This window comes from Colias croceus, chromosome 4 (genome assembly GCF_905220415.1).
Source record: "Colias croceus chromosome 4, ilColCroc2.1".
NCBI classification, from domain to species: Eukaryota; Metazoa; Arthropoda; class Insecta; order Lepidoptera; family Pieridae; genus Colias; species Colias croceus.
The window spans coordinates 7251210-7274816 of NC_059540.1; the positions used below are offsets into that span (position 1 = coordinate 7251210).

Sequence of the window (23607 nt, forward strand, 5' to 3'; positions counted from 1 at the left end):
AACTAGTATGAACCGGCTACTCTACGCCAAATATTCATAAACGATGCGCGTGATACTTTTTGTTGAATTGCTTGAAAGTACACTTGGCTAATTAATATGAGTGACAATTTTTTTATCAAGAAAGAATAGGTTAGAGTTCATAACGATATTCATATTGTGTGTATCATCATCATCATTATCAACTGATATTCATTGTTTCTGAGACATTCTGATTTATCTTGACAAATATAGCAGAGTTGTAGATAATGTGCAGATAAATTGAAAACCTTTCAAATTTCTATGTTCGAACTTTATTGAGGTCCTATCCACAGACACTTGACAATGAATTTTCATACATTTTTATAGGAAGAATGAAACAATGATATGTGATAATAATGTTTGGATATTGATAGAAACATTGGATAGATGAGCAAAGAGCGGCAAGGTTATTTTTTTTTCATGAACATATTTCTATTTTTAATTCTTAAATATAGAGGAACTGTTTTTTGTGTTCTACAAACATGAGTGATAATAATTATTCGTTAAAAACCTAATTATTAGTTAACTTCAATACAAATCAAAAGCTATTATTATAAGTTGTAAAGTTAAACCCAACGGTTTAGAATAGTAATTTGACGGGACTTAAATAACGTTCTCTATCATTTATCACAAGGTGAATGTTGAGTATTCTTAAAATGGGCGGGTTGTTGCATGTAGAGGTCAATTGATGATACTAAACCAAAGACAAAAATATAAACTTACTGTTCTTTTTACCATTTACGGACTAATTTTTTAAAATATGTTCCCACTTCCCAACATGAAATTGGTGAAAACTACTTTCCATATTTTAAAATATTACGATCACACAATGATGATGATCGATATTATAATAATTGCCATTTAGTTACTTCCTAATTCTAATAATTCTTGAGAATGAATGTTTGATATTATTTGATTTACAAACTAGCTGTAGCCCCTGTAAGCTAGGCTACGAATTAGTCAGTAGTCGAATTTTATAATATGTTGCATAGTGTAAGAACCAAGATTGAAATCATTACTTTGTAAATGATAATGTTCTATTTATTCAAAATCATATTAGTTTTTATTACAATGCCTCCAGATAGGTATTTATCGCAAGGAATGGTATATGTAGTAAATAAATAGACATAAGATAATTTTTAAAACGATAATTTATTGATTTAACCGCAAATATATTAGTTTATATACACAAAGGACGTCAACAAAATGCAAACAGATAGCCAGCTACGCGCATCAACCGATTCACACTCCAACGTCTGCTAATAATTAGTGTTCTCTGGAAGTGGAATAAAGTCGATCTTTTATTAAGACGCATTATCATAGTTTGTCGATACATAATATCTAATAAGTATTATCCGACATTGTAACTACTAATGTGTCACCTAAGTTAACAATAGGTACTTTAAACTACTCAAGACGCATACGGAAATCAAATCACTAAAACAAACACCTATTTATCAACACAAATACTGAATTAATATTAAGAACACAAATATCAAATTGCTTTAAATCGTAACTACATACTTAAATTTTCTATTATGTACATTTTTAAATCTAGTCAGGACATCATGCTCATTATAAATTCAAGATTTATCATCAAATCCTCTTAAAACGCACACATCGTTACGGACGTATTCTATGAACATATACTTGTAATATTTATTTGAAATATAAGTTTCTTTTGAAATGAAATCGAAAAATAAATGAAACAATGTTAAGTTACAGTTATATAGAAATATGTAAGATGACAATTTTAAATCACTATCAGAAAACTAAATGACACTGAAAAAGATATGATATTGTAAATATAAAAGAATATGATCATAATCACACAAAGCAACCACACAACGTTATATTGTACTCTCTTAATTTACACGTGTATGTATTCTACAACAATTTATACAATTTACATAGTTATTTAAGCATACACAACTGTAAAAAATATTTCTATCTTACGCCCAATTAACTCACAGCAAAATATTACAAATATCTTCTAAAATGAACAATGATAACACCATTTATGTTCTACGTAATATAACTTGCATGGTTAACTTTAACTTGGTAATACATTAATGTTTTGTTCTAGAAACATCGGAAGATAAATTATTACACTGTAAGGCACGACTTACAAGGCAAAAAGCGCCTACTGTATTATACATAACTAGGGATTTTATTGGAAAATATGCAATTCCTATGCATTGGAAGATAAACGATTTTTGGATCATATTATACTAAAATTAATGACATACCAACAGCTAAAATCATCTCATGAATTTGTGGGTCAACTTATTTTATTTACATATTATTACCAAATTCAATCTACAGATGATCCACATTTTGAAAAATTGCATGTTTTCTAATAAAAACACATGGTCACTAAACTGTGACGTAATTTATGTACCTTTAACACTTACTAGTAACCAGTTATTGCATTGGTATAAGAGCTTCGAGTACACTATTGCGTTTTAGTACAGAATAGAAGAATTAAACAGTAAAATGCAGAAGGCAGTGCTATTATACGCATTATAATGAGCATCCTGACCAACTATAAGTATAGGTACTCTACTAAATATTTTAAATATAGGTTGTATTAAAATGAATCTTATGCGAGCGCCAAATAATTCAAATTCTTAACAACTACGCGACAATTTGTATCTTGTTAAAAATTGTAGGTTATCCGTAAGCGTAACGTATATCGTAATGTGTTAAAGTTGTGGGAGCTTCAGTAAAGAAATGTCAAAGTAACATTCATATTAATGGTAAGATATTGGATAACACTATCCATGGTGATACTTTAACATGTTGTACCAAACAAGTCCACGCATAAAACGTAAAGGAAGATGTAATATAATATTATGTTTATTTCAAACATGAGTGTAAACCACTGAATGTAACGTTAAATTTCTTTAATAACTATGAGTGCCAATACAGCGAGGAACGTCAGGAGACTTAAGTACGTCACCGGTAATACAAGACAGCTTTTGTGTAGTCGTCAACGGACAGGGCGACAAGGCTCATTTGGCGCATGACTCCATTATTCATCCGATAAAAAACATTTAACAACCAACATAGACTGGGGAACGAGTCAACTCTGCAATCTGTCAGTCACAACCGAGTTTCAAAGTTTGTCAAACGGAAAGTGCACACAATGGAGTATCCACACGTCAAACTCGTCTTGTCTCACAGTGTAGTGTGGGGAGTGTGAGCAAGAAATGCAATCTCGTATTACGAGTGAGCGTGTGAGGGGCTCACGAGTCGGGCGGCACCTCCCACTCCGCCAGCCCGCGCTCCACCAGCTCGCGGTTCAGGAATATCACTTGCTGCAATTGTACAAATACGTTAATCCATACTAATATTATAAATGCGAAAGTAACTCTGTCCGTCTGTTACTCAATCACGCACTTCTGAACCAATTTGCGTGAAATTTGGTATAGAGATATTTTGATACCCGAGAAAGGACATATGATAGGTTTTATCCCGGAAATCCCACGGGAACTATGCGGGTTTTTCTTTGACTGCGCGGGCGATGCCGCGGGTGAAAAGCTAGTATTACATATAATATGTACTAGCTATCCCGGCAAACATTGTTCTACCTTACTCACTTTATCACTTAGGGGTATGAAAAATAGATGTTGGCCGTTTCTCAGAGCTACCCAATATGCACAGACAATTTAATGAGAAAAGGTCCAGCCGTTTTGGAGGAGTACGGTAACTAACATTGTGACACGGGAATTTTATATATTAGAAGAAGATGTTAATATTTGCAATAATTTTGTTGACACATTTTCATTAAGTTCAACATGTTGGAGTTAAACTTTATTGGTAAGATCGTTCATTCATTTTAATTAAGTTCAATATTCGAATAATGGAGTTTGAACTATTATATTTTATTACAATAATTGGAATACAATAACAATTGTTACATTAAGAAACACATTAAATATTGCCACACAAATACATACATACCGAACATAATATGATTAACAATATTATAAACTGTGTACATTCAAAGTAAAATACAGTTGTTTTTTTTTATAACTAGAGTAAATAAATAAAAACGGCAAGAAAAACAACTATTGTTATCATATTTAAAAAATAATTTCTCATCAATAAATTATGTTGTATTTATTGATAGAAATTATTTTTTTTTAAAATCAAATACAGCGTTTTATTACCTGTGGGTTAAGGGTTAGATATAAGTGTACTAGGGGTAGTCCAGTCTCATCATAGCCAGCGACCTGCGCGTGCAACAGTTGTCCCGCTGTCAAGCCAGCCATTATACGGAGAGCCTCGCTGCTCCAGTCTGGCTCTAAATTAATAAGAAATGACAAGAAAAATATAGGTTTTATTCAAGATGAAAAGAACTTATTGTTTCGCATATAGACAGAGATTTATTCTAAGAGTTATTAAGTTAGTGTCTATTATGTTGGGATTATTGTGTGATTAATGGAAAATTTCATTTTCGTAATAAACTACTAATGGTCTTACTAATAAAATGTTACCCATTCGCTATGCAATGGATTAGTTATTGCAATAACCTATCTTATTTTTATTATTAACTTTTCATGTGAGTAAGAGCAGGACACAGCTATGGTAGAAATTTATCCATTGTTTAACTTTTTATTAGTAAGGCCGTAAATATATAGGACTAGCAGACCCGCCAGACGTTTTTAACTTAAACCTTAAACAAAGTTAGAATTTAACATAAGCAATTTAAAATAGTATATTCGTAAAAAAATGATGTTTTTTTGCTTTAAAGAGCTTGTAAATGTTTATAAAGCATTAGAATACTCTTATTTTTTAAGAATTGAAAACATTCGAATTCTGCCTCGTGATCGATTTTTTTCTTTTCTTTAAAAGTATAATCGTTATAAAACTTTCGCGTAATCACCTGTTATTTAAATAGATAGCAGATAATTAACTATAAAAATAATTAACAATGTAAAACTTGTTTATTTGACATACTTTTTCATGAACAACCAGTTAAAACGCCTGAAGGTAAATGAAATTTGCACAGTTGATTTTCAGAAGCAAATTAAAATAATATGAAAACACAAGCAAAATGGCATAAGTATGTTGCTTTTGTGTAGCTGTTGTTTATGTTAATATACATATTTCAGCGTTAACATTTTTATATATTGCATAAACATAAATTTCTAAAATTGTAATAAATATAGATTACGTAATTACAACTGTCTGAAGAATATATAATTTGTATTCTTATATGACACACGGTTACTCACCATTATTGGCTGGTTTAACGAACGCTAGAAGAGCCTCCGTGGCCTGGAAGGGCAGTGTCATGAAGTCCGAGCGGATCTGCTTCAGCTGGTCGTTGTCGACGGTGAGGTACCCGCCGAAGTCTACGAGCTTCACGACTGATGTGTCGTTGTCTTCCGATGTGGAGATCACTTGGGCGCGATACCAGTTGTTCTCAGTGGGCGCCGCGCAAATTGAACCTTCTGGTACGCGAAATGGAACAATTTGTAAAAAATAAAAATAAATCCTTGTAGGTTTCTATGTCTTGAATATTTGACATAAACACGGTTAAAATACTGATATTTTAAATCGACGGAAGAAAATTAAGTTTCGATTTTCGGTAGTTTTAAGTTATTAAAATTTAAAACAATTAAAAACATTATAAATGCATTTATATTTATTCTAATGCTTTGGTAGTCGTAAGAAAAGGATTATTTTGATAGACGTTAAAATACTAAAATAGTGAACATTATAGTAGAGCCAATTTAATAGGCAACATTTGACGTCTATCAATTTTATCTTCATAGGGTGGTAACCTGCTTAAAAACATCGATTGAAGTGAATTAATCGATACGGACTTGAAACATTTGTAAATCGAACTTGAAACACATGTCAATAATTTATGATGATTTTTATTTACAAGTAATCAATGCATCCGATTCTAGAGATCAGATTTCGATTTTTAGAGTAACGTCTCTGGTATTTAAAAAGAAAAAAAGGTTTATTGACACAAAATTGTAAAGACGTCAGTTCTTTAAATCAGAAATTGTTTATTATGTTAAGAATGGTTTATCAGTAAAATCAAATCTTAAAATTGTTTATATCGGTCATTATTATTATAAATATGTAATCGTAATTGAAATAAGTTAAGCAAATGTGCAGTTCTAACAAAACGAAATATCATGTTATTCTTTGTCGTCGTTACTAGGTTACGTTGTTGAATTTTGTTGAACTGTCAAATGTTGCCTATTAAAACGGCTCTACTATAACTTAAACAAATACATAGACAACAACAAGATTTAAATGAATTAATGAAAAAAATATAATATGACGTAAATTCTGATATAATATGACACTCAGAGGAAAATAAAAAACACTGTAAAAAACCAGTAACATATCGTAAGCAATGATATCCTGGTTATGAAGTTCATTTGTGCACATATTAATGTGACAAAGTGAATTTCATTCATTGCAATTGTTAAAAATAAGTACACTTCGTAATATAACTCATCAAAATAAAAAAAAAAAACATCAAATTACTTTTTAAAAAAAAATGCTTAAATATTTTAGTTATCTGTAACTAGATATATATATTACCCGAAGAAGGGTGGGAAATATTTATCCCATCTACCACAACAAATATTATTTATATTATTTATATTATATTATTACATATTTAAATATTTTCATTCATAAAAGTTCAATTTGGCGACATTGGGCGACCGAATATGCCACGGCCACTGCTTGTCAATGTTTTAAATTTTAATTTGTATAATTTGATGGTCTCACAATTTTCGACGTAAATTTTATTTTTATCATGAAAAATTTATGAGACATATTTCAATAATAACGACCATACACGATACAATATTCAATATTATGGGCTATATAAAACTTATCATTAGTCATGCATGAATTAAAAAAAAAAAACAAATAAAATCAAACTATGTATTATGTAGTCAGATCAAATAAAATGAAGAAATATTTTATAATCAGGGTTTAAAAAAAAAGACTTCAAAAATTACTAAGTGGCGGGTTTTTGTTATTAAAGTTATTTTAAAATTCGACATTGATCCCAGATTTCAAGATCGTAATGCAATGTATAATAATGAAGTGTGAACCAAAGAAAACATAACAATGGCGTGTTTATATTACGTAGTTACAACTTACGAATAATTATTGTTGCATACCTATTTAGAGGTTAATATCAAATGTTTTCTGTTATTAGTTAAATTAACTTTTTTACCCATATCGACTAATTAAACATTGCAACTTCTGAATATGAACAGTGTATATTTACAGTCTTAACACCAATAGTTGATTTTTTTAACTACTAAAATATATAAAAAAAATCCATGAAAAAATAAAATAATTGAAACTGAACTGAAATGCGATTATTTCAAAAATAATATTTTTATGGGTCATTAAATCTGTTTATAGTATTTGTGTTTAGTTTAATCTCGAAAAAGATTCGTGAATGACCTTGACCGCAATTCTAAAATTCGTACACAAACCATTGACACAAATAACAATATGTGTATCTTGCTAAACTTCTGCACAGCAACAAGACATTAGTCTCATTTAAATAAAAAATGTTGCCAAATTTTTCAATTATAAATAAAAGAAAGCATGAAAACAAGTTCGATTATACCAAGTAGATAAATACCTAATTTGTTTTTTTAGGTTTAAAGATAGACGTAAAAAGTAACAAGTTTAATAATTAAATATACCGGAACTTTAATGTTATTAATGTTACATTAATCTTCATAAATCAGATCGAAATACCGAGCGCGTTAATCAACGAAGAAATGTCACAAGAGGCCATTTCATTGCGCGTACCTTTCACCGGGCGCGGCAGTGACGGCACATCCGGATTTTGGTATGTGGCGGCCATGAGGCGGTGTAGCGCGTGCAGCGAGGGGAAAGTCGGGTGGAGCGGCTGCTGCAGGAAGAAGTGGCCCGCGCTCACGAGGCACGTCATTATCGTGTCGTTGTTCACCGACTCCACTAACTGTAACTGAACACATAAGCATACAACATTCATTAAACATTCTGCACTTGCTTTGATAAACAAGTGAAATTGAAAAAAATAATGCATAAACATTAGTGTAAACACTGTGACACTCACTTGAAGGTATTCAGGCACTAAAGGCGCCAATCGTTGATATAACTCTGCACTTATTTCCTTTGTTGTAAAGTTGGGGAACCTCTTCTCAGGGAATTTCTCTTTTATCATTTCTAAAGCTGCCTCAATTTCACTTTGAGTTCCTAAAATATTCACATTGTTTTATAATGTATTTAAACTTACTATTTTGGAATAGCAAAATCTCTAAAGGGAATTAACATCATTTTTAATAAAGTTAATGTTTACCTTCAATTGCACAAATCTTTTGTTTTGACACCTCTGGATGTCTTCTAACATAAACAGTTGCACCAGTCTTAGCTTTGATGCATGATACAAATGAACCAGATTTGCCTATTAACAGACCAACCAGGGTCTGTGGTATTAAAAATTGATGTATTCTAAGGCCTGCCTCAGAGGCAACAATGTTCATATTTGTAGGTGGTGGACTTGCAGCCTCTGAACATCCTTTACCACTATCACTAGAACCCTAAAAGACACATATTTGATAAATATTTTTTTTTGTATACATTGTAATATAAAAAAATTAAAAGTATAGAATGTAGATATGACATACCTCACTATGGTCATCTGAGAAGTGACACATGGATGGACTAGCCATCATGGGATCAACAGGACTGTGGTTAGCTGAATCCCGTTCTGAAATTCTCCTAGCTTGTGAAGTTGAGTATCTATTTTGACCTTCCACAGGCTCTTCAATATTTCTAGATTCAACAGTCTCATTATTACTATCATTTATGTCCTCTGAAACATTTTCAGATGAAGTATTTTCAGTCAGTTTACTTTGAGATGCAATAGCATCAACTTTTGTACTATCTGACTGTGTTTCTGTCTGTGATAAACTGTCATCAGATGAATTGTCAACAGCAACAGCAATTCCACTTTCCTCATTTACTTTTGCAGAACGCATGTTGGCATTTGCATTCATATTGCAAATCATTTCTGCTCTGAAAGATGAGTTTAAATCATATTCAGTTTTCTGTGAAGCGCAAGCATTTTCTTTGATTTTCACAGACTCCATATAATTATCTATACCTAAGGACATTTTCTTTTCCTTCTCTATAGATTTCTTCCTAATTATCTTTTCAATTTCCAAGTCCACCTCTTCGTCTGTCAATTCTATAGGAGATGATCTCTGTGAGCCACAACCGTTAGGAATGATGTCAATGGGTGCTGATTTAATAATAGAACGATCAGCCTTTCCTAAGGGTGATGACTTTCTTAACTCTGCCTCAGCATTTAAAGCTTCAGCTAGTTCTTCTTGCAAACTTTTTATTCTTTCTCTTCCACCTGGGTCAGATTTTGCATATTCTCTCTTTTTCTTGAACCAAAAAATTCCTAACAAGACTGCTATTGAAGGTACTGACCACATGAGCAATTGACGAGAAGGTGCCATTGTAATAAGCCACTTTTACTAATGAACTACAACAAAGAAAATATTTGTTTAAATATGTATTTTGTAACTATTTCTAGAGTACAACAAACAAAGAAAAATAAAAAGTAAATTAGCTAAAATAGAACAGCTTGATTTGATAACACCAAGATAAGAGAAGACAAGCTTGTATTACAAATTCAAAGAACAAAATTAATTGTTTATGCTTTTTCAGGAAATCTGTAAAATACCTAATCTGAATTATTTTATTTTTTCCCCATAGTACAGGAATATAATTATGTTATACTCCAACATATGATATGGGTTATATTTAACAATGATGTTTAACTATTGTTAAACATCATTTTTTCTTAAGAGATAACAACTAAGTATAAAGTTTAAAATTAGGGTAGTGATAATAATAGATAAGGCAATGGAAACGGCGTGAATTACTTACAAATGAAAAAAAACATACATACCTGAGCCATTTCAAAAATCATTATTTTATTATTATTAAATAAAAAATAAATAAATTCCGAATGTCACATGCAACGTTGTACCGGCGATACCATACGGTATTATCTAATTTGTACACAATTTTGGTTAAACTTTGTATAATTATCTACTTTACACAATAAACTATCATAAATAGCTTTATTTATTTATTAAAATTGCCGTTGACCATGTGCTTATGATATTAGCTACGTTGACTACGTAAACGTTGTCCGGTTTGGGTCACGAGCAATGTGGAAACCTTCACGGACAACACGTAAGCATTTGTACGAAATAAAAAATGAAAGGTTACGCAATTAATGGTATGTCAATATATAACAATACACTAACTCTTGATATAGGTACAGGGCTAAATGCTAGTAGGATATATATTTGTTTTCAATTCATATGGGGTATCGTCATCACGACCTACTAATAGATCAAACCCGTGATCCAAATCTGGAATGATGCCGGCAAATAAGAATGGTTACTTACTTTGGTATATAAGAACTGATGTTTCAAATTTTAAGAAAAGAAAAATAAAATCACTTCTAAAATAAGCCAAAATATAAAGTTTACTTATGAATTTCGCTCAATAATAAAAATCCAACAATCCACGTGCTCACAATGTTTTCTACCGAAGCACAACAAAATTCAATATGGCGATCTTGCAGATGGTAACATTTTTAATCTAAAGACTTCAACAGATAAAAAAATCATATGGCTATAAAGAAGAAATATATGAGAATCACAGATAAAATTAATTTTAACCTCAGGTTAAAGGTTTAGCTTTTAATTAATACGTATTCTAAAAATATAAAATGTAATTATTCAGTGTAGTACTTTGTAACGCCACCTGAAGAGAAAACACTCATTATTTTTGAAAAAGTTAAAACTTTTCCTTTAGATAGCATTACAAAATTTCGTTTTTAATTTATATGTATTCATTACTGATGACTCCATCATTCAGTTAGTTTATTTGAACGCGCTAATCTCAGGAACTACTGGTTCGAGTTGAAAAATTCTTTCGGTGTTAGATAGCCCCTTTTCCGAGGAAGACCAACAGGAGCGGAGCCACGCGAGTGAGACTGCGAAGATTGGATCTTCTTAATAACGGAGTTCATTATAACGTGGTTTTAACCTTATGACCTAGGTCCTAGACAAATCCTTTGTTCAGGGCGGGAGAATTAAAACTTTTTACTCACACTACCTTGTTGTAGAACAGTCTTCCATCATCGCTGTTTCCAGCAAGGTATAATTTGAATCTTTTCAAAAAAAGAACCTTCTTGAAATGCTGACAACACAATATAGAAATCTAAATAATAGAAGTCGTAAGCACGTGTGACCTTGTCGCCACTCAGGTGACTAATGACTTCCAAGCCACCAGTGCGCTCGTCGCTATTCAGTTGCTCTCGAGACGTGCTTACTGCTTGTGTAAACATAGTGTGAAACACACTCATTTCCCATTGCGGAAATTCATCCTGCTTATCCTGCTATACTAATAAAGGAATAACATTTCACCGGTAATTATTTTTTTTTTAGATATAATGCCGTTTTTCCTTAAAATTAAAGAATATTTACAAGTAATACGAATGTCACCATAGTATTCTAAATAACAAGTCGACCGTTTCTTATTATCACGTTTAACACAAATTTCAACATTATTTCTTAGGTGTTTAGGTTCAAGGTTATATCTATTGAAAATTAACGCCCTCTGTTGTAGAAAAGCCGAATTTTTTCGAATTTGTATTTTTCTGAGCAAAAAGAAACAAAATATCTCATGAACCTGGGGATGTTATTCGAAAATAAACCGTAAAACCGTACGTTAGGGTACTTAATAAAATGATGTATTTATTTTTTAAAGTTGGTCGCTGCTGGGGTCGGGTTTTGGGGAACGCCGATGTCACGATGATGGAATGGGAGAAAATCCATCGTCGGCGAGCGGGTGGTGTGACCTCGTGTATAGCTTGCGCCGCCTCGGGGTGGGCAATTGGTGGAGAGCCTGGAATTTCCTGGAAACGGGCAACTGCTGGGCGGGACATGCGGAAGATTGCGAATGTGTTCCCGCATCCCGTCTAAAGCAGCGCGTTGGTACACGGTGGGGTTTAAGTCGGTGGGAATCCCACATAACCCACGGCTCCTTCCCCGGGAGCCATGGGTATCATATGCAAGATTTCCCCACTTGAAAAAAAAAAATATGTGTAATTTAAATTTCATTAATTTTCAACTGTATTTCTTTTCACTTTGGCGGGAAATGTTACTTGTGTCTGTAGGCTTTTACTCATAGGTCCTAGTCTCTAAACATGCTCTCCAGATGTTGCTAAATATAAATAAATAAAACTTTATTGATTTAATAAATAGGTTTGTTTATGAATCCATAGGCTCCTGAATTAGTAAAACACTGTGTCTCAGGAGTCAGAAAAATGAGCAATCAAATTATTAGAAGACAATATTTGTCCCTTTTAATCAACCAAAGCCATGCCACCAAACACTTGTGGTGTTCCGGGAAGATGCCAGCGAAAGCCTAGTAAACAAATAAAATAGGTATGAAGAGTTGCTCTGCAGGGGAGAACCGAATCTGTTGCCTAAGTGTTGTCGTCTTGAATTAAAAGTCTCAATATATTTCTGGCTGTTGGCTTAACACTAAACTAATTAGTTTAGTATTAAAACAACCGGCGTTAACGGATAGAATGCACCTACAATATAACAGGACAAAGGTAATTTGATTTTTGCCCTGTCCCATTTCATAAATATTCGATAAATAGTTACAAATAAGTAAGTCAAATATGTATTATATAATATGAAGTCTTAAAATAAATGAAATAACTGTATTTATGATTTTAGCTTTTTGCCTAATAGTTATCATAGTATGGATAGAAATCATAATTCATCATATCTATTTACAGGCAAAAATGTATAATAGTCAAAATCAAAATAAACATGATAATTACAATCTATATATTTTGTTTACATACTTAATTTATGATTTGAAATTGAAGATGTTAATGTTTTTATAGTGTGTTTTAGACTGTTTGTTTTAAATAATATTTTATAACATTGCATTTCATTAGAACAAATTTAAATGTTCCAAAGAACAAATATACTCTAACATGATTAAAAATACATAGGTGACTAATAGGATAAGAAAGCAAACACAAAGGATGTTTTAAAGTATTTAATTATGTACATTCCTTAGATTTTAACATTTTTCTATAGGAGTTTTAAATGGTACTTCAAGGAATGTTGTGCAATATTTCCTAGTAGTTGTCTCATAGTTTGTGGGATGACTATTTTAATTAATAATAAATAATACTAAATAATAGAAAATTCTGCAATTTGCAAGAAGTATTGGAAGATGATTACAGTGGTTTTTGCCTAAAATGTTTAGACAATCTTCTAATCTCAATGATGAATCAATAAAAAACAGTTTTACAAATCATTCTATTTAACAGAAATAAATTTACATAAACTTACATAGATACTGTGGATTTAAGATATAAAAAACGATTCAAACTGCATCAACAGGATCTGCTTCATCATCTGAGCTGACCTCATCTCCAAATTCAATGTCTTCATCCAAACCATCGACTGAATACACAACTGTCTCATTGATACGTACAGTTTCTGGGAATTCACCATACGTTTTAAGATTCCTTGCCTCATCAGGTGTATATTTTAAGATTACATCAGCCTTGGCATCTTGGTAATCTCGTAATCCAATTAATATGATATCGCCTTGATTTATCCATACCTTTTTTCTAAGTTTTCCTCTGATGTGGCAAAGACGTTTTATGCCATCAAAGCACATGGCCTCCAAGCGGCCATTACCGAGCATCTTTGTGACTTGGGCGTACTCCTGACCGTCTTCTTTGAATACTAACTCACGTTTTTCTGTTTCGTTTTCATTTTTACCCCTCCTCCTGTTTTTACCTCCTTTTCCTTTATTTTTCGGCATATTTATATAATCTTGAGTACAAACATATACAATGGAAACTAGTGAAAATCTTTAAAAATTTGCAATGTTGACGGCCATAACCATAAGACTTATGTCACTTGTAGTCTGTGGACCCGTCACCGTGTTGCAGCCATTGCAACAGAACCACAGATTAATAATTATAGACGACAGACTAAAAAATACAGAACAGAATGATTATGGAAATGTAGTTCAATTATTTTTTCCCACACTACTTATTAACCGACTTAAAAAAAAGGAGGAGGTTATCAAGTCGGCCGGTAATTTTTTTTTTAAATACTGAAATGTGCTTATTACACCATCAAAAATTGAGCCACTAAAATTGCACTAAAAGGGTCATTTAATGAAAGCTAAGTTTAGGAAAATGAAATCACCATGTATTTGTTTTAATAATTACCGATACGAGTAATTTAACGTTTTGCTTTAACTAATAAACCATTCTATCAGTTTACAATGGTTTATTAAAAACAATTTCTGATTTATAACTTAACGTCGCGTCCAGTCGCGTCGTAACAATATTGCGTCAGTTCTATCCCTTTTTCTTTATTAAAAATACTAACGAGGGATGTTACTCTAAAAATCGAAAGCTGATAAATATATTATAAATCGATGGTAATACCACGTTGTCATTATAATGAAACATAAATGTAAGTATTTATTATTTTACAACTTTATAAATACAAAAAAAGTTTTTGAAGTGAAACTTCTATAACGGCGTTGGAAAAAAATTTAGTGTAATATTTTTTCGTTACGCGTGACCATTTTCCGTTACGCGCCATCTTTTTCTTATCCCTACCACGCGTGATTCGACCGACGCGACGTATTTCTGTAAAGTCGCATAGTATATAAGTAAATTATTTTTAAAAAAATAAGGTCATAAAAAAGTTTCACTTGTTACGTGTACAGTAGTACACGCACACATTTTTTTTTATTTGTTATTTTTTCTACGATTAATGTCAAATTTATCAGTAACAGTTTGGTAACAGTTTACGCGAACAATGACTTTTTCAGTGACTACGAAATGTGTAGCACTCGCTTATTTTTTAGCATTGTAAGGACCGGCGCAGATATGGCTGAGTGCAGATAAGCCATTTGACCTATGTTGAGCGGAACATAAGTGATGTGGCGGTGTCGTCTCCATACGTACCTAGTAATAGTATCTCAATGGCATATTATTGTATTTTATACCTAACTAGATTTCCGCCCGCGGCTTCGCCCGCGTTTTCAAAGGAAAACCCGCATAGTTCCCGTTCGCGTGGGATTTCCGGGATAAAACCTATCCTATGAGTTAATCCAAGTTACCCTCTATTTTCGAAATTTCATTGTAATCGATTCAGTAGTATTTGTGTGAAAGAGTAACAAACACACTCACACACATCCTCACAAACTTTCGCATTTATAATATTATTAGTAAGAAGTAAGATGTTGTTTGTTCACGTCTCAATCACTTAGTCGATATAGTTACATCTTAGTATTTTAAGCTATTGCATAGCTTCTATCGCGGGCCTTGAGCGCGGGGACCGAATCCAGAAATTCCGTAACGAAAAACCTCACGCTCCCCTCTCCAACGGGCACGGAGGTGTGGCTTGAAGGCATGCTATGCAATAGCTTTACCGCGGCAGTCCCCGAGTGCCACACGTCTTTTTTTAATGAAGATCGATGATATTAGTGGAGAAAGATCATGTTTAACTTTTTCACGTGGGTAAACGAAACTTCATGAAGGTGAAATTAAAATAGGGGGTGGAAAAGTGTACCTATAAAAGGAATAGCAGTTGATTTACAATATCCATATCTACGAATAAAACGTGAATCGTAGTTAGTTACTTAATAATTCAAGATTTAAAAAATTTAATATTGTTCGTAATGTACTTAATCTTCAATAAATGTTTTTCGATGTTCACTGATTCCCCGGCCACCAGGTTTTTTACTTGTTGATCTGTTTATACTTAAAAAAAAGATATACCTATTTGCAGCTATCTTAGCCCACTTTTGTAACTAACGCACTCACATATCCGTATCGTTAAACAGCAGAACGTAATGAAGCATATATATAATAAGGTGTTAAAGGCTTTCAGGTAGATGTATAGTTTGGCTGCAGCGTGGTAGATGTGCAGTCGGATCGGCGTCAAGGGGCGAGCGTGGGTGGATTGCAGGGGTGAGGCCAGACGGCGAATGAACTGCAGAAAGGGTTAATGCTCGTTTCCCCTGCAACGTGGCCTGCGCTCGCCCACCTAAGTTTCATGCTGGTGAATATGTGCGTCACCTAATGATTGTATATTAGACATTTAATTACCCCAATAATATCAATTGCTTTCCTAAATTACTTATGAAGTGGAGAGGTTTCAATATTGTTTATTGATGTTTAAAACCATTATAATATAATTCATATTTATTAATGCTCTAACCGTTCGTATAAAATTTAAAAAGTAAATATATTATACATTATATAAAATAAATATCAAAAACTTTTTCGTAGTAGTTTATTTTAAATAAATTAGTAAAAAAATAATTATATATATAAAAAATGCTTATATGTATGTATTATGTAGATAGTGATTTTTAAAAGGTAAGTAGGTATAGTAGTATTTTACATAATTTATTTTAAGTATCATACAATGGTTCATTCAACTGACTTATTAAAATGTCTATATAATTATAATGTAAAGGAAATCTTGTACATATAAAATAAATAATTCACAATAGTAATTAAATTTAAAAAATCATCGATTGTTAATAAAATTAAGGTAAGTATATTGTTAAATTTGTTATTTGGCAAGTGTGTACTAGAACAAGATAATATGTGTGTCAAAAAAATTATACGGTATAGAAGGGTATAGTATACTTTTGTAACATGTATCTAAGCATGTATCACTTTGCGACGTAAATAGATGTGCATAAATTTATTGTAGAAGTGAGTTGCGCCAGTTGCGAAAACTTGGAAGAAGATAAAAAATAGATTTTTAATCAATCTATAAATACGGGCATTAGATGCAAGCAAATAAAGAGGACCATTTCTTAATATATAAATAAGTATTACTCTAAGAGTTCACGTTTTTATTTAAATTGTCTGTTATATGACAAACAAAACAAAACTTCCTGAATAAATTACTACAAGTAGTTAGGTATTTACAGCAATCAATAAATGCTCGGCACATTAGATGTTTCCTATCTCAAATAAATGATTTGAAATTAGGTCAGGATTAGTAACATAAGTTAGAAATATAATAAAATGAACAAATACTAAGTTATTCAAAATTGCTAATAAAACCTGCAAGGAACAACAATTGATGAACATTTTCAAATCACTCCTTGCTTTCTTCTAAACGTTGTTTTAATTTCTTTTGTTTCCTTTATATATTACAAAATAATAAATAAAGAATTTTTTTATGAAATGAAATCATCCATTTCATTTTTAACCGACTTCAAAAAAAGGAGGAGGTTATTATTATTATCGGCCGGTATTATTTACGTGATTCTTTTTTTGTTCGATGTGGAATGGTGTCGAATTGGTCCCATAAAAATTTTATTCGGATAGGCCCAGTAGTTTTTATTTTATGAGCATTTTTGTCTGAATTTGTAAATGTTGCAAGTAACTTTGATTCACTTCCCGGTAACCGATTGAGCTGAAATTTCGTATACGTATGTAAATTGGATAGCTATGAAAAATTATCATGACATAGAGCTGATTTGATGATGGAATCGGAAGGTGGTCACTGGACATAGGAACTCAGTGATATATTGACTCAACTTTATCGAGTTTGAGCTCGTTTGATTCCTAGTGAAAAATACACTTAAAAGTATTAAATAAAAATAACTGCGTTAAAAACAACCGACTTCAAAAACGCAAAAGAAAAAATAAAATAGATTTGATATTATTAATTACTACATATTATTTAGATGTGCTATTTATTAAATAGGTTTGAAGTCGGTGCTAAACACTAAGCACGGTTGTTTTTAACGCAGTTATTATGCAATATAATGTGTAGTTAATATCACGTAATATCAACTAGGTATGTACATTACCTATATGCCGCGTGCAAGAGCTTGTAACCTATATTGCATTATTGCTAGCTTTATATTATTTCATTTTCCACGATACATTATTCTCATTTATAATAATAGAAAGAATAGGATTTCCAACGTTTAACCATGTAGAACCCTTTTATAGATCCTCATTCCAAACGACTAATCAGAACTGCGGAAGTTTTCATAATGGCTACTAGATGGCGGTACCGGTCATGGAGAATACCTAGGATAATAAATTCTACACTCATTCGTTTCGACAATAAACAAAAACAAAAAAACTGATTACATACCCCTAAGACATACCCCAATTTGCATCTCATTGTTTACGTATGTTTTTTGTAATCATTGTGTATTTTTTAAAATAAATTTGCAACTTTGAATAAATAAATAAATTGGGAATATAATTACAATTTAATTATAATTTATAATCACTTATGTGAAAAAAATCATAAATCCTTGTTCTACAAATAAATTATGTGTTCAATGTATAGTATAAGAACGAAGCTTTTTTCCGATGTCTGTTTGTCCCAATATAATATATTATAATATTATAAAGCTGAAGAGTTTGTTTGTTTGAACAAGGTTTGAACGCGCTAATCTCAGGTACCTACTACTGGCACAGTATTACATAGATATTGTAATACTGTGCTACTGGTCTGATTTGAAAGATTCTTTCGGTGTTATATAGCCCATTTATATAGTACATATACTTAGATCTTTACAGCTACGCAAAGGATTTTGGTACGGTTGTTTTTAAAGTGTATGTGTATATTGGTTGTCCAGAAAAGTTTAAGCATATTATCATGTATAATAATTGACAAAGCGGGCGTAGCCGAGGACGGAAAGCTCTTGTAGCAATATAGCGTAAAAATCAGCATACAACCTTACTATGTACTACGTACTACATAGTAACTCAATGCATACCATATGCATACCTACAACCTATTATTGTATTCGACGGTAATCATATTTTAGATACAGAATATTAAGTTAATTTTGATGAGTATATTTATCTTATCTTAGCTTTGTAAAAAACTGTAACCTTGGATTTAGGAAAATTAGGCCTTTAAAAATAACTTATTGTGTAATTATTGTATAAAATACTTGTATAATGGACATACTAAATGAAGTTTGGAACGTGCGTTTTATGTAGAGTACTACTAATAACAATTATTGTAGAATACATATTACGTATATAAGTACATAGTTTGTCGTCAAGATAAAGTAATTATTTATTGTAGTTTATAATTAAGTACAGCTTTTTTCATTAATAAAATTAAAAAACCACAGCGTTATTTATAATTTTATTTTTGGAGTACTTATACTTATTTTATTATTTTTGATGAGCATTTTATTTTTTATACATAATGCTTTACCCAAGGTAACTTACGGATTTAGTAATAATAATCTGTGATATAAGACAACGGTACAATTCCTTTTAAATTATGCGTAAAATATATTAATTAATCTCGAATCGATCGAATCACGTGATCGATTCACTTAATCAATTAATTGAAATGTCGAGTAGAGCCCAGGATAGGTAGTAGATTATAAGCTGTTCAGCAAGATGAAACTTTTCAATGACATTGGCTGACCGATGTAACTTTTAGCAAATGCTTCAGTAAAGTATCTTTCTTCAGTTACAATATACTTAGGCCCATTCGTAAAGAGATCAGGGTACTAGGTAACAGAGAATGCGCGTGCGCGGGTAAAGTTCAAGGTCGAGGGCTCTGAAAGATTTTCAAGGAGATCAACGGCCTAGGCTCCCATTTGTGGGAGTTGCTTTAGGACAATTTGGGACGCGTGACCTTCACCGTGTTGATTGAACAGCGGGCACGTGTATGGGCCGCGTAGGCGTTCGCGTTATTGAACTGAATCCTGCGATATACAACCAGATATTATATGTCCTCGAAGTGCTTTCTTTTCTTGTTTATTAAGGTATAAACTTACCTTTTGTCCATTATCTACTATATGTTACACTTATTTCTATTAAACAATGTTTCAGAGGATACTTGTTAATAAATTATTATACTCTACTATTGTTTGCTTTCCTAGAACTTTGGTCGATAAGCACTAGGATATATTATATCTATTTGTATATTTTAGTTAAATATTCGTATGTACCTAACATATCCTGTCCTGTAGGTATGGTTTTTTTCAGCGATGTTACGATAAGTATACTAATTACTGAACGTATATATGATTTAATGACGACGCGACGTTCTGTGCTCAAAGTTATGTCTCACAAACCATTCAGGTTCCCAACAAACGAACTCTACGCTCACTGTGAAGTCCTCACGGTAAGACAGCTATACATTCTGCGAACTATTATCAAAAAACATCCACAAGTTCCCTCTTCACGTGACCCAGACAAACGAAGTTCTAGAGATATTTGTCCCTTAGAACCCCACAGGACAAGCTTTGCCAAGCATCAGTTCCGCGTTTTGAGTTCATTGATTTACAATAAAATAAATCGCCGCACATTGATTTTTGATCTTAATAAACATGACTTAAAAATAACGTTATCAAAAATATTACAAACATTAGACTATTTGGAGACAGAGAATATTACAACTTTTAAAAAATTGCAGTAAGAACTGAGGGAAATAAGTATACGCTCTGCACACACACACACACGCAGTATGCACCAACACACATCCACTCACAATCACACACACACACACACACACACACACACACATACATACTATACGTATATATACATTTATTTCTTTTTCTTAATTTAAGCTTTTTGTAATAAATTTTTGTTTTGCTTTAAAAAATTGTACTTAGTTGTATTTATAAGGAAAAACGCTGGCTCCTAAGACACAGAGTTCCTCTAGTTTAGGAGTCAGCGTACATATTTCTGTAAAGTTAATGTTTTTTGGCAAATAAAGATTATTTTTTTTTTAATGACGAAAAAAGGTAATGAATGGTACAAATTACCTTCCGCGACAATTAGTTGCGCTTGTATCTTATTGGAAAAGCTTTGTGGAAACCTACTTACACGTGGTTATGTCTTTAAAGTACTTAGGAGTTATGATGTTCAAAAATTATTGTTTCTTAAACTTCTCAATCATCAAACTCATAAATGGGCAATTCATTAGAATCACATCATAAAATTAAAATATTCTAGGTACTAGGAACATTTACCAAGAATGATGACCTTAGGGTGACCGAATGAAGTATAATATATCTGCAAACAAAAAAGAGCGGGAGAGAACTGAGCGGTTGTATCGGTGTCCTCAAAATATGGAGATGTATTTTTTATTCAATGTTGTGAATGTATAGCTCTGGTTTAGTTTTATTAAAATAACGTCGATATTAGTAGAGCGGGGGGCAGTGCGGAGTGCGCGAGCGGTGACGGTCACGGTCGAGGACATGGCCTTGACACAGACGCTCAGCTCAGCTTGTGTGCCTACCGCTGCCTCGCTGCTCTCTACGCCGTGGAAAAATAATAATGTCATTCAATTGCGTATTTGCACGCGTTTGTACGCACGCTATTTCAACTATAGAAGAGCAGTTCTTAATAGTTTCCACGAGGCTTTTACAACATCTTATTATTTTATATTTCGAAGCTGATATTAATTATTAACGATACGTAGAGTTGTTAGGTAAATAATAAATATGTTGATACATGAAAAACACAATTATATAAATTTTTTCGTGTACTTGTTATCTATGTTACTTATTTTGTTTCGATTAAGTTCACATAAGTTCAATATATTATTTTAGCGATTAGTTGTTACTCTCCATAGGTTAAGCTCGTAAAGGATATAAGTTTTATTTTTAAGAATACCAATCAGGATATTTCTTAATATTATTTATCTAAATTTATTTTGGAGTTTTAAAAATAGATAATAAAACATGTCAGTATCATTTTTGCTTGCTTCTGAAACATGTAGGATGTATCTTCGTGTCTTCTATTTTTTGGTAAAAGCTCATAAAAAGCTCTATTGATATGAACAAGATTTTCTGAAACTTTTGAATTACCTATGTATGATATTATAGTATTATATTATCTGTGGTATTAGGTATATTATAGTATTATATTATATAATCTGTGGAATCAATGCTATTTACTTGTGTACTTACTCACAGATCTAGTGTATTTACTAAACTTTCACAATAAATAAGAATACCTAAAATGATCGTGCGAAGACTCAAGTGAGATAGTAAATTAATAACCCATGGACGTACTCTTCGAGTGTAGGTGTGGTGTTGGCATATTTAAATTTATAATAACTATAAATGATATTGCAAAAAATATTTATCGCTGATATAATTCTGACGACTTTGTACAAGATCTGCTTTCAGGCCGCGGTTTCGCTCGCGTAGACAAAGGAAAGCCGACATTCTATCGGTTATCGATTCCGTGGTTTAGACTTGAAAAAGACACAGAAAAAAATGAACAAAAATTTATTGTATTGTAATTTGTAACTAATCAGGGATTTATGGAATTTTTTTATTTTTATTTTTAAATGTTGTCCGAAATAACGTTTTGCAGCACTTTGTCATGTTAAGTATAATTTTGGTAAGAAAATGAAAATGTGTTATTTTTATAAATAGACCCAATCCAGACCAAGTGGAAAATTTAAATTTAATTCGGACAGTCAGAGCGCTACGTACTATAAGCTATATATTTAAAGACAAAATATGATTTAATCTAAATTGGGATAATATTATTTTAGTAAATTACTTTAATCCCAATTTGTTTCACTGATTTGTTTCATCTATTTATATTTTATACACAAGTATTTTTGCATTTATCAAAATATGGCCTCTCAGATCCATGGTTTGTCTTGAATAAGAAATCTTTTTTACTTTGGCTCATGAATACAATCATAATATAAATTTAAATTATCTTTGAAGCACTCATCATTTATAATCTTAGTTTATAATACATACAATAGCAGAACATAGAAGTTTCTCCACAAAAACGGTATCGACAAATTCCAAACATATAGAGAGTGCTTTTTCTATATTTTATTGAGTTTAAGAAAAAATATATTAAGTATACGGCATATTTATTGGCCTTTTATTAAACCTGGACTTCATACCACAGATGATTAAAGTGACAAGTAACTATTAAATCCATACTTATTTTTTAATATTATAAATGCGAAAGTATATCTGTCTGTCTGTCTGTTACTCTATCACGCCTAAACTACTGAACCAATGTTCATGATATTTGGTATGGAGATATTTTGATACCCGAGAAAGGACATAGGCTAATTTTTATCCCGTGAAAATAACGCAATCCCGGAAATCCCACAGGAACGGGAACTATGCGGGTTTTTCTTTGACTGCGCGGGCGAAGCCGCGAGCGGAAACCTAGTTAATAATAATGTGAATTTCTTTTCTCATAGAGTCTTCACTTTATTAATTGTTTACAGATTATTTATTTATTTATTTATTATACTTCATTGTACAAACATGAATGGACAAAGCAGAAAAAAAAAGAACACAATCAGAAAAAGGCATCATTTGTACAAAAGGCGGCCTTATTGCTGAACAGCAATCTCTACCAGGCAACCTGGTAGGAAAGGAAATGTAAGAAGGTCGTGGGATAGCCTATAAAATTTAATGCGTATAGCTTTCCAA

At 31.9% G+C, this 23607-nt stretch overlaps 2 protein-coding genes across 4 annotated transcripts; both read right to left on the reverse strand.

The window, feature by feature from the left end:
* Positions 1-1151: 1151 nt before the first annotated feature.
* Positions 1152-10671, reverse strand: LOC123691061 (A-kinase anchor protein 1, mitochondrial). Of its 3 annotated transcripts, none has more exons than XM_045635268.1 (8): positions 10500-10671; positions 8697-9562; positions 8369-8609; positions 8126-8265; positions 7837-8014; positions 5262-5480; positions 4194-4327; positions 1152-3338 (listed from the first exon to the last, which is right to left on the reverse strand). In XM_045635268.1, exons 2-8 carry the CDS (start codon positions 9534-9536, stop codon positions 3267-3269), a joined length of 1824 nt encoding a protein of 607 aa, XP_045491224.1. In that variant the 5' UTR covers positions 9537-9562; positions 10500-10671; the 3' UTR covers positions 1152-3266. The 3 variants fall into 3 exon arrangements, with proteins under 3 accessions (XP_045491224.1, XP_045491226.1, XP_045491225.1); XM_045635270.1 differs by having other exon boundaries at positions 7837-8008; positions 10500-10670; XM_045635269.1 differs by lacking the exon at positions 10500-10671 and adding an exon at positions 9992-10010.
* Positions 10672-13164: 2493 nt separating this feature from the next.
* LOC123691419 (eukaryotic translation initiation factor 1A, X-chromosomal) lies at positions 13165-14067 on the reverse strand. Its single transcript, XM_045635798.1, has one exon. The coding sequence runs from the start codon at positions 13957-13959 to the stop codon at positions 13513-13515; it is 447 nt and encodes a 148-aa protein (XP_045491754.1). The 5' UTR covers positions 13960-14067; the 3' UTR covers positions 13165-13512.
* Positions 14068-23607: the final 9540 nt, after the last annotated feature.

Bases quoted from the DNA above. Each gene is read 5' to 3' on its own strand.
- LOC123691061 (XM_045635268.1), bottom strand. From the start codon at position 9,536: ATGGCACCTTCTCGTCAATTGCTCATGTGGTCAGTACCTTCAATAGCA. The intron at 8,610-8,696 runs GTATGTCATATC...TGTGTCTTTTAG, and splicing joins TCTCAGATGACCATAGTGAG to GGTTCTAGTGATAGTGGTAA. The intron at 3,339-4,193 runs GTAATAAAACGC...GTACAATTGCAG, and splicing joins ATCTAACCCTTAACCCACAG to CAAGTGATATTCCTGAACCG.
- LOC123691419 (XM_045635798.1), bottom strand. From the start codon at position 13,959: ATGCCGAAAAATAAAGGAAAAGGAGGTAAAAACAGGAGGAGGGGTAAA.